Consider the following 11,961-nt stretch of genomic DNA (forward strand, 5'->3'; position numbering starts at 1 on the left):
CAGCTGGAAGGGTTCACAGAGCGGAGCGAGGCTGCAGGAGGGCCCACAGCCAGATGAAAGCCGTCTGTGTTCAATCATCACTATGACCCGGGTCAGGCGGCGTGCAGTAAATATCCAGTGTATGATATACTGTGCAACAATTCTACTTTTCAAAAGTTCATTTTGTTCACTTGTCAGGGAGACGCTGTTTAGTGGCCATGTTTTTGTCCATCCCGTCTACATGCACAGTACTTAGTAACTCCACAAAGAGAGACAGCAAATAAAATATATATGAGATGGACGGACAGAGTCAGCTGGTGATCGCTCTTTTGAAGATGGGATATGAGAAGGTGTGCTCCAGCTTCAGGAGTATCATACTCCTTAACCTCCTTTAGAAGGTCTATGCCACCGTACCAGTCTGCCCGTTTGTTGGATCTCCAATTCAAAGGGAACAATATGTTTTTGTCCCTGTTGTGGAAAACTGGAGCAGGTCTTTAACCTCTCATGGATACTAGATGGTGGGAGTTTGGTGGTCTTGAAGAAGGCAAATGATTGCATGCTGTGGTGTTTCTTCCTGAGTGGGGGGTATCGAGCACATTTTACAGCCTTTCTGTCACAGCTGCAGCCCGGTTTGATTTGCTGACAGTCAGACTTGTGCCGACGAGCGTTAGAGTTTAGAGACAGGGCTGCTGTTTATCACAGATTCCATTTTTCAACTTTTATGGACAGAATTTTTTTGGCACGGCCAAAGAGTGAAGCTCTCTTGCTTGGTGGTAAAGTTTTGAAGGATAGGTTTTGCTTTTATCAAGTATGTATGACCCAAAAAAGGTCCCTCATTGCTCCATTGTAATGCAAGTGATAGGTAACAAACTGCAGTGATATGTTCTGCGGTGGTGTAGAAATACACATTTCATACGAAAAGTTTTTGAGTTAAATCAAGTGGAAAACTGCAGATTCTTGAGTGACAGTGGGAAGATAGTAAGACATGAAAGTAAGTCCTTCTTCTCTTTTACAGTTTTGCAGCAATTTTTCTTGGATTGAACTGTTTGAGGGGTTCTGGCCCCTGAGTTGTACGCTTGACAGCATTGCTTTATAGCAATGAGGGCCTTTACAAGAATATTCATATGTGTTCACAGCAAGAACCTTTACTGTGGGTGCTATTTTACTGATAATGTGTCAGAAACTGACAGTCAGAAACTTTTACATGGTTCACACAGTGTGCAGGAGCCCAGCTGTCTTTGCAACAGAAACACTCCAACCTGCTCGCTACTTTGACAGCGCTCGCTTCGAGACTGCAGCCTGCCCATGTGTCAGCCTCCAGGGAGGGCAGCCGAGCTCTCTACAGCGCCGCCCTCCCTCTCTCTCAGCCCGGCTTCTTCTCCTCCAAACGGCGCTCATAGTAGCGACCTGACGGCCGCTCAGCAGTCGCGCTTCTGCCGCTGTTCAAACACACCACCCCACCAGCTGTTCGTGGGGGTTTTGATATTTCAGTAGCAGGCACCAACCACAGGGGGAGATCCGGTTCGTTTCAGGGAGTTTTTGTTTTCGGTTGATGGATGGAGTCGTCCCCGCAGGATTCAGCCAGCGAGGCGAGCAGGAGCGGCTCCGAGCCCGCTACATCAGCGAGCCTGGAGACTCCGCACCTCACACCGCCCAGGACACACAGCTCCTGCGGCTCCAGCTCCTCCGGCTCCAGCTGCGGCAAAGGTAGGACTGCTAATTCTAAAATGATGATTATTATTATTGATCTCGGCTACATCTGTCACAGCTGTGAGTGTGTTTGAGCTGCAGCAACAACTTCAAACGGTTTGTGTAGCAGTTTGATGTGTTGGAGCGCAGACATCCACTGACACGTGCACATTAACACCTCTGTGTGAGAACATCACTTTGATGTGGACGGAAAATGTCATGTTGAGCTGAAGGCATTTTATTTAACTTTAATTAATAAATAATAAAATAATCGACTTAAAACATGAAAGTGAATGAATGTCATACCCTTCCTGTTTGGCCGTTTTGCTATTTTTTTGTTCCAGTGAAAGGAAATCGTCTTTATAAGATTTCAGTTTTTAAGACAAACGTGTTCTTACTGTGTTAGCAGCTTGTGTACACCTTTCGTGTCAACAATCAGCCCGCTCCAAAAATGTTTTTTCTTTTTACAGATCAGTAACAAAGAACATGAAGCTATTGAACAAAAGTAGAAATTGTTGATTCATAACAGGAACACAGTGATTTGTGGCTCTTTTGTGGGGTGGCTGTGGCTCAGGTGGCAGAGCAGGTGGTGCTTCACCTGGTGGTTCCATCCCCGTGTGTCCATCAGATATCTTGGGCTAACCCCATGTTTTGTCCATCAGTGTGTGAGTGTTTGACAGAAAGCATAGAAAAAAATGCTGTGTGTCGTCAGAGTGGAAAAGCACTGTATCAGAACTGGTTCATTTGTTAAACCCTGCTGCTCCAGCTGTGTCATCCAGATTTGAAATTATGAGGCGCAAATGTCAATTCCTTGTTATTTAGAAAATGACAATTTTTGTTGAGAAACAACGATTTGCGAGTTGTTGCAACAGTACATTTAACAAAAGACTGAACTGGAGGCTGTTACAACATTTAAAAAAAGATCGTAAGAGATCTAAATGAGTAAGAAGTAGAGTCAAAGGGACACAAAGAGACTTGAAATAACCAAATAAAGTGACTTAAAATGATCACACAAAGTCTCATGACAAGTCCACATCGACTACAGAGACTTAAAACCCCCAAAACACAGAATCAACCACAAGGAGACTCAGTACAACACCAGGCTCTGAAGACGGGCACAAAGAGACTCCAAACAACTCCAAAGAATCAGAAAACAGCCAAACATTCAACACAACCACAGAGATTTAAATCAGCGACAGTTAAAAGAACCACAGACTCAAAACAATCAAAGAAGGACTTAAAACGACCACGGAGTCTCAAAATAACCACGAAACAAGTACTAAGAGGTTCAAAGTAACAGCTACAGTCTCACAACAGCTAAAACTACTACAAAGACTTTGAAAACAACCACAAATATATTGGTGGATATGTTTTGCAGCAGAATTATATTTTATAAGTTTTTATTATTTGATGGCCACCTAAACAGAGTGTCACACTCTCACTTGCATGCAGTAATTAATACCAGTGAATGAAGCCATACGTCCCCTGTGAGCAGCTCACGGACCTGACGGCAGATTTTCCTGCTGCTCATTATTGGTATGCAGCCTGGAGAGAGAGAGGCGGTCAGATCGAACTTCATTGAGTTTCTCAGAGCAGAGTCGGTTACGTAACAGCTGTTTGAGGAGAAGGAGAAAAATCACAGTGAGTGTTTGAGCGGTGTTGAAATGGAGACGGGCAGATAGTGTGACTGTTTCTGAGACATGCAGTCAAAGCAGAGCCCTGAGGGGCAGAGTAAACAATGAAAGGTAAATAAAGCCAAATAAATAAAGCCAAGTCAATGGGTCAGATGCTGTGTTCAAGTTTGACTTGTAAAAACTGAGATGACTGTGGGGTGTGTGAATAAGAAAGGAAAGGTTCCCATTGAGATGCAGAATTAGAGTCTTGATAAGGTGATGAAGCTGGTCCTCCATGAAAGAATAGCAACGGGTCCTCTCAGTGCTCAAAGTACAATTTGTCACTGAATGTCAATCCTGAAATCAGGGACTCGGGATTTCTGGGACTCGTCCCAGCCTGCTGTTCAATCCGAGCACATATTAATGGCTAAAAACTGGTGTGATAACATTTCACATTTGTTTTGTGAAATGAATAATCATGTTCAGGACACAATGTAGACATTTTCTCCGGAGCAGTGCGTACTGCATATTTTTTACATAAAAGGTTTTGCACAGAGTCTTGCTGGTACGCTAGTGCAGCTTTATCCACCCACAGCTCTGTGTGCATCAGTCAGTGTGTGGTGTACAGTAGGTCTTGGTGCAGCTCTCACTGCTTCAGCCTTCAGACACACCTCTGCCAGTGTGGGGAGAAAGAGAGCAATGAATGATTTATCCTACAGTAACTGGAGAACATAAGTAGGACCCGCTGAACAACAAATATAAACAAGTCATATCACATGAATACTTCTTCTCCTTTTTTAAAACATCTTAAAAATTCTGATGGTTTAAGATGTTTTAAGGCAGGGGTGTCCAACTCCAGGCCTCGAGGGCCGGTGTCCTGCAGGTTTTAGATGTGTCCTTGATCCAACACAGCTGATTCAAATGGCTAAATGACCTCCTAATCATGTCTTGAAGTTCACCAGAGGCCTGGGAATGAACTAATCATCTGATGAAAACGGCGTTTTGTCTATGCTCCACATCCACACTATTGTTTTTCATCCACACTGAAAACGCTTATGTTCCCGTACTGCGCATGTGTGAAACATAGGATGATTCAACCTGCCCTTTATTTACTTTCCGGCTCTGTGAAACGTCGCGGCAAAATGTCGAGGTGGAGTTGCTGCGAGTAACACTAGAGCATAAAGTTGCAAAAACGAGTGGGAATATAGACTCACTTTATATATATATATAACAAAACAACTGCTGTACGATGCCGTCCGCCATCTTAGTTGAATTGGTCACATGACTGCACTACATGACTAAAATGCGTCATCGTTTTCGAAAGCCTCCGTTTACGCCGTCCACACTGCGACATGAAAACAGTGTTTTCAAATGTATCCACTTTGGAGGGCGTTTTCAAAAAGCTCAGTTTTGCTTGATCAAAGACGCCGTCTCAGTGTGGACGGAAGGCCGAAACAGAGAGAGAAAGATGCGCTTTCAAACGTATTCGTGTGGACATGGCCTAAAGCCTTCAGGACACCCGCCCTCGAGGCCTGGAGTTGGACACTCCTGTTTTAACGTTTTTGGGCCTTTCAGCCATTACTGCTGGATAAGACAGTGAAGCAGACAGGAAAGGACGAAGAGAAAGTAAAGAGGTCAACATGCAGGAAGTGCATGTCTGTGGTGGCTTTGCAGCATATGGGTGCCTACTCAGCCTGGTAAGCGAAACTAGCGCTCAGTTCAAGATGTTTAATTTTTCTTCTTTTAAATACAAATTTACCTAAGCCTCTCTTGCTTAGGCAAGACTGAATGTCAGTGAAAGCCTGGAATAATTCAATAGCAACCATGCGGGATCACAACCAGAATCAGTGAGCACATTCTGGACGTACAGTCTCAGCACCTTTCAACAGTACTTACAATAGACTGACACCTTGACTCCTCTGCGCTCACTTAATAGATACTGAATAGGCCATTAGAAGTGACTAGTGATTTTATCACTAGTCACTTCATGCACCACGGGTCCCTGATGATGAGATCATTTTACACTGTGTGTTATGTGTTTACTTTGTAATGTAAAGGTATGTAGACTTTTTAAAAGGCATCTTTAGGTTGAGATAAATCAATCTGGCAATTGCTGTCACGGTTTGAGACAATCATATGACCCCCTATGAGCAAGCACTTTGGCAACATCTCCCTTTTAACAGGAAGTGCAGAGAGGTCTGTTAGGCTTGACTGGTACACCATAGATCTACACCATAAAAACCTAAAACTCAAAAGTTTAACTTCATTATGACAAAGATTCTTTGTGTGATTAAGCAAACTGTAAGCTTTCTTACAGAAGCTTTTCTTACAGCTTCTACGTTAACTCCCTCTGTAAATGTTCTTAGTGATTTATCCACAACAGGGTCTTTTGCCTCTTGTATTCAGAGGCAGAGTACACCATGGACATGTCACCAATACGACCCAGAGCTAACACAGAGTTACATCCACAGACTGACCAGGAACCTAATATGCATCTGTTTGGACTTTGAAAGAAGCTGGTGTACCTGTAGAGAACCCACATACCCACAGGGAGAACATGTAAACTCCACACAGAAAGGCCCGTGACGGTGCTGACCAATCAGAAATGTCCAGTGAATTGTTCATTTATCAACTAGACAGCTTGATTTGGAAACTGTAACTGCTAAACAGTGCTGAGTAACAGTTATAAAAACATGAATTTCACGGCTGCACAAACTTCCTGCATGGTCTGTAGCATGCAGCAGCACATTAATTGTGGTAGTCAGTGCAGCTCACTCCTGTAACTGACGCTTACATAATAACACATCAGTCATGAAATGGTGTGTTAGAGATGGATGATTAAAGCAACTGTGATTTTTAAGTTCGTTATGTGAAATGAATGAATGACTGTGTTAAATAATTTACATCACAATTGCCTGATTGTGGTTTTTGCTGTGTTATCGTGGCTCGTGAGGCGCTTTGACAGTCATTCTGTTCAGGATCCAGCCCCACCAGCGCTCTGCAGCAAAGCAGAATATCCATTCGTTTCATCAGCATGCAAAGAAGTCAAAATAACTGAAGCTGCTTTGGAAACCAAGAAGACATGGATATGAGTTTCTTTAATGTGCAAGTTATAATACAATGGAATAGAACTTTTGATCTAAAACAACAAGACTGGGTTTATTAAAAGTCACTTGAAATTTTACTTGAACCTGACCTTTGACCCCAGAGGTGCTGGTAAACAGACACAACTGCCTTGCAGCATATTTACACAAACACATTTGAGGTGTGACGGTTCATTTGGGCAGAGTGTTGTTACACTGACTGACACCAAGTTTGAGCTTCCACGGCAAAGTGTGAAGAGTTGCAGGGTTTTTATCATTTTCATTTCCTGTGTTGATGCTGATGTAGACTTCATGTCTGGCTTTCACTCCCTTGAAAGGACCTCACAATATTTATCATGCGTTACTAATTTTACAGGCTCTGTCTGTCATTTTTACATTTCTTAATAAGTAGTTTTCTTTTATTCTGAGCCTTTGGCATGGGGGTACAGTGATTAGCAGGAGTGGTTAGCAAGAAGGTCCTGGGTTTGAATCCAGGCTGGGGGCTTTCTGTGTGGAGCTTGCATGTTCTCCCAGCGTCTGTGTGTTTTCTCTCCGGGTACGCCGGCTTCCTTCCACAGTCGAAAAACATACATGGGGTTAAGTTAACTGGTGATTCCAAAATTGAGCACAAGTGTGAATGTAGGCATTAACGGTCGGACGTGGGTGAAGCCTGCCTCTTGCTCTGTGATACCTGGATTAGATTCCTGGCAATCCTGAAATAACTGGATGGATGCTTTAATAAATGGCAATCACACAAAATCTCAAAATCTAGTTGTAGAGCATGTATCTATGGAGCTCTATGGAGAACATGTTGTGGATTATAGTGCTGCAGGAATGAGCTGTAAAAAAGTGTCGAGACACGCCTCATTTCACTGTATTTTGCTAAGAAAATTGCAAAAATGTGTCAGTATTTGTATGTATTGCAAACATGGAAATTCTGATGATCTTGAAAATCAATATTTGGTCTGACCACCTTTGTTCTTCGAACAGTCTGAACTCTTTGAAGCAAACGTTCCTGTAATATCTTTAAGTGGTCCCCAGGAATAGTTCAGCAGGTTTCCTTCTTTGGATGTTTCTGCCTTTTGTTCTGTTTCCTGTCCAGTTGACCCCACATTGCTTCAACAACGTTCAGTCTGGGCTCTGGGGAGGCCAACCCATGATAGTGTTTCTTTTTGTCTCCTTCTATCCAAGTATGCTTTTATATTGGCAGTATGTATAGGATCACCATCATGCTGAAAATACAGCTTTTGCCAATCAGGTGCTTTCCATCAGTTTTCAGGATTTCCCAAACTACTGCCTGAAACACAGTTTCAGCCTGTAACAGACCTCCTGCTGTGATGTGCTCTCCTGACCTCCTCTGTGCATACTTGAGACATTTTGAACCAAAATTCAAATGTGGATTCTTTACTCCATAAACCTCGTTGCCACTGATTTTCAGTCAGGTTCTTGTGGAACATGAAATACATCAGCTTAGTCTTCCTGTTTTCCTTCTTTACGAACAGCAGCTCCTCCACTGAGACCCTTTTTCATGTGAACAGCAGACAGACGGTCCTGTGTCAGGCCTTTGCTGAATTTCTTCCTATTCCTTAAGAACATGACTTTCAGGTATTGTTGATAGCTGTAGATCAGATTTTAGACCTGATAATTTGATGTAAATTATTGTAATGTTTTACAATACATCACTGTAACAAAGTCTTTAAAGATACTATTTAAAATGTTTTTGTTGTTAAGTTGTCTGATATTTTCAGTAGTTTGCCCTTGAGTTAGATGCCCTTTTAATGCTTGAGTCATGAGTCACATTCAGTGTTAAGTGGTTTAAAAATCTGAACTGGAAATTAGTGAAAATGCAGCCAAGGTCAAGAATAAGAACATTGAAAGCCTGGAGAACTACTCCTCGAGACTAATACAAAAAAATACACAAAGGTCTGGCTGCTTGGAAGCAGAACATAAAGACTTGGGCAGTAAAGTAAGTTTAAACAGTTTTACACTTTCAGTCCCTCATCTCAAAGTCATTGTCTGTTGTTTCCTTTTTGTTTTTTTGAATGTCTGAAATTAAATCAGGATTTCTCCTACAAAATAAAACACACAAGCAAGTGCTCCTAAAATGTGAACCTATTTCTTTTTGGTGTGCAGTTTATCTGTATTTGTTTAGTGTTTGTAAAGTGCACTGAGCCCTGCAAATCATTCACAAGATCATACATTTGGCATTACTATTGAAAAAACATTAAAGCAATAACATATCCTTTAAAAAAAGAAAAAATATAATAAAAATATCGACGATAATATTAGACGCTGGCTGGGACATTTTTATGTCAGATGTCCTTTGTGACCCCAAAGAGGGTTTGTTTCTCCAGCTGATAAAGTGAGTGTAATCCACTACACTACGAGGCAATTAACAACAAACTGTCAAAATATTTAGAACACAATGTCTGGAAAATATCAATTTTGGAACCAAATAAACTTTTAGAAGAAACAAGCAAATTTAAGAAGATTTATGAGGATTAAAATTAACTACATTTTCTCACTTTGTACATAAACTGTACAACATTAAAAAAATGTGCCCAAAATATGGTTGGAATAAAAAAAATGAATTATAATCTTCAATGCCAAGTGAGTGTCCAAAAGTGTAAAGTGTTCAACTCATGTTTGAAAAAAGTTAATTTACGATTTGAAAAGGTCATAAAATGTTACGTATTGGTATAAACAAGGTGCTGCGAATCCAGAAAAGTAACTCAGCTGAAGCACATTTTTCTCATTTAAATCAATTCAAACGAAACGTATGCGTAGTTGAAATGGAAAGCACACACTGCTCAGTCGTACACTCTGGTGGCAGTACTGCTATTTCTGACGGTACTTGAAAGCAGCGGGCGTGTTACGTAACAGGTCTCTGGCAGAAGGGGCACAGAGCCAGAGCCTTCAGTGTGGGAGAGTGAAGGCTTTAAAAACCGAGCTGTGAAGAGCCTTAAAGCTGAACGCTAACTTTCTGACACTCATTTGGGAGAAGAGGAGCAGAGCTCTCATTCTGTGTCTTCTGTCACATTGATTTCACTTTGTTTTGATTTCACCAGCTTTTCTGTTTCCCTTATTTCTGATTACTTAAGTTTGCCCCTATATGTTACATATCTCACTGTCTATCCCTTTTTCTGCTGCCTAGCCTGTCCTGTCTCCCCAATGTAAGTTTGTATATTGTATGTATTGTCTGTATGGTCGACTAGGTCTGTCGTTTCAGCTGCAGGCAACTGCAACTGACAAATAAAGCTGATCCTTATCCTTCACATTCATTGTGCTGTGTTTATGCTGTTTTCATGGCTCTTTTATTGGGATGTCAGAAGGTAGAGTGAGTCGTGCACCAATCAGAAGATCAGCGATTTGTTCGCTGGCTTTTCCGTCCTACATGTTAAAGTATGCTTGGGCAAGATGTTGAACCCCAAATTGCCCCTGATGCATTCGTGTGTGTCTTAATGTTAGAAAACTCACTTTGGTATAGGGAGGGGAAAAAGCTCGTGTAATTGGGTGCACACAGCTTGAGTGCTCAGTTAGAGTAGAAAAGTGCTAAACCAGTACCAGACCCTTTACTTGTTGTTAATAATGTTGTAGTGTCATACACTTTTTACCTTTTTACTTGTATGCGGTCTCACAAATGAACAAAAGTGCGTCACCCATTCATATTTTACTCATGGCCAAAGAGAATGCTGCGTTCACCTACAGATGATAAAATAAAATGTATGTCACATGGATCCAAGTGGACCCTCGTCACGGGTGGGTAATGCAGACCAAGTGTGGGTGCCTGGTCTGAACTGACAAAAGCCTCTTCAGGTAACAACAATGACATATTTAACTACTTGATCAGAAGGTTGAGGGTTCGATTCCCCTGAGGTACCCCTGAGCAAGGTACCATCCTTACACACTGCTCCCCGGGCGCCCAATGGCTGCTTCACTGAGTGAATGGGTTAAATGCAGAGAGGAATCTCCCCACGGGGATCAATAAAGTACACATTATTATTATTGTCACAGACGTTCTGAAACTGCAGGTTTAAAATTCTTAGCCTTCCTCAAAAAGCTGGAGGCACACAAATAAGACCACATCTGTTCGTAGTTTTGTACTTCTGCAGTTGTTTTGTCCTCATATTTTCAGCATTTTTGTCCACAGAGCTTTGATGTCATCATGTCTTTGTCATTTTATCTTCTTTTTTCTCTCCCCTGTTGTCTTCTTTTCCTGTGGGACTGTGATGGACCGAGTTGAAAAAGCAGGAGGAGTCACAGGAATTATTAGAAAAATAGGGTTTTCATTTATTTAACCCCAAAAAATTATATTTACAAAAGTAATAAATGTTGAGCTCATAAAAGAGGTCAAAGAAACAAAACTCAACTCAGGCAAAGGCCCGCAAACTTAACCATGCAAAGGACTACCCAATCAAACATGACTGACCTCAACATGAAATGATACACAGGGGTTTATATAATGGCTGATCAGACCACTATGACATACGAGGGGTAACTAAACAAAACACAATCGTAAACAACAAACAATGCAGTATAGTCTGGTTTGTTTATAAACTAAACACCAAAGAAGGAAATCAAAACTACTAAACCCTAAATTCAAATATTTAATTAAGTACAACTACTTTGTTTTTAAATTAAAGAAAACACACATTCTCCCCTTCAGCAGGAAGTGGTGGTGCGGTCCAATTATCCCTCTTTGCATTTAGTGGTTTCAAACCCTGTCCACCACCTGTTGTCTGGCAACTCCCAGGGATGATGGCAGGTAAGAGTAAAAGAATCAAAGGTTAGTCAAAAATCAAAGTAATGAAGTGGTATGAATACAAAAGTAAGCTAAATGTGCGCGCTTACAAATAGAACAAATGTATCCAAACCAGTCAACAAAGTCATTGGAAACTAAAGTGTGTTATTGTGTTCAAATGAAGAAATGAAAGTACAAGAACAAAACAGGAGCACCAAGAGTTCAAAACACAACATCCATAATACACACACAGGGGCTCGAGAAAAGGTCCAAAACAGAAAGTCCATCAGATCACAGGAGCTCAGGGGGTGATCCATACATAGTTCAGGAGGCCGACCCGGAGGACGGCAGCACTGGGGTCCAAAGCAGTTCAGTTCAGGGGGTCGACCCGGAGGTCGCTGGCACAAAAGTCTAGAACAGGGCAGTTCAGGGGGCCGACCATGCGAAAAGCAGCGGCGGCGGGGCAGGTGAAGCAACTCCAGAGGCCGAAGGGCAGCGGTGGCGGCCGGCCACGCGGCAAGCAGTGGCGGCGCCAGAGCAGGTCCGGAGGCCGACCATGCGGAAGGCAGCCCGGCGACGACCTCGTTCAGGGAGCCGCCCTCGACGGCGATGACGTCCAGCTAAAGACCTGGAAAGTATAGATGGCATGATACCACTTTTTTTATGTCTGATACCAATATCATAAATTTGGATATCTGCCGATACCGCTATAAATCTGTGTGTTTTTTAATCAATAAAATGTTATTTTTAAATATCTTGCTGCATTTTGTATAAGTTGATACTCAAGTTTAAAAAACAAAAGTAAACTAAATCTATTCTGTTATACCTGTATGCAAAAAATACACTGCAAAATACA

The 11,961-nt window shown here is 41.9% G+C and overlaps 1 protein-coding gene across 1 annotated transcript in view; it reads left to right on the forward strand.

Moving 5' to 3' along the window:
- Positions 1 to 202: 202 nt before the first annotated feature.
- LOC102311338 (nuclear receptor ROR-alpha A) overlaps positions 203 to 11,961 on the forward strand; it is a 186,344-nt gene continuing 174,585 nt past the window's right edge. The window contains exon 1 of the mRNA XM_005943498.2: positions 203 to 1,686. Coding sequence (XP_005943560.1) covers positions 1,536 to 1,686 — 151 coding nt within the window. The 5' untranslated portion in view covers positions 203 to 1,535. The remainder of the gene's footprint in view (positions 1,687 to 11,961) is intronic.

The sequence above is a fragment of the Haplochromis burtoni genome, unplaced genomic scaffold (assembly GCF_018398535.1).
Source record: "Haplochromis burtoni strain Fernald_Lab_line unplaced genomic scaffold, NCSU_Asbu1 Contig_365, whole genome shotgun sequence".
Taxonomy (NCBI): Eukaryota; Metazoa; Chordata; class Actinopteri; order Cichliformes; family Cichlidae; genus Haplochromis; species Haplochromis burtoni.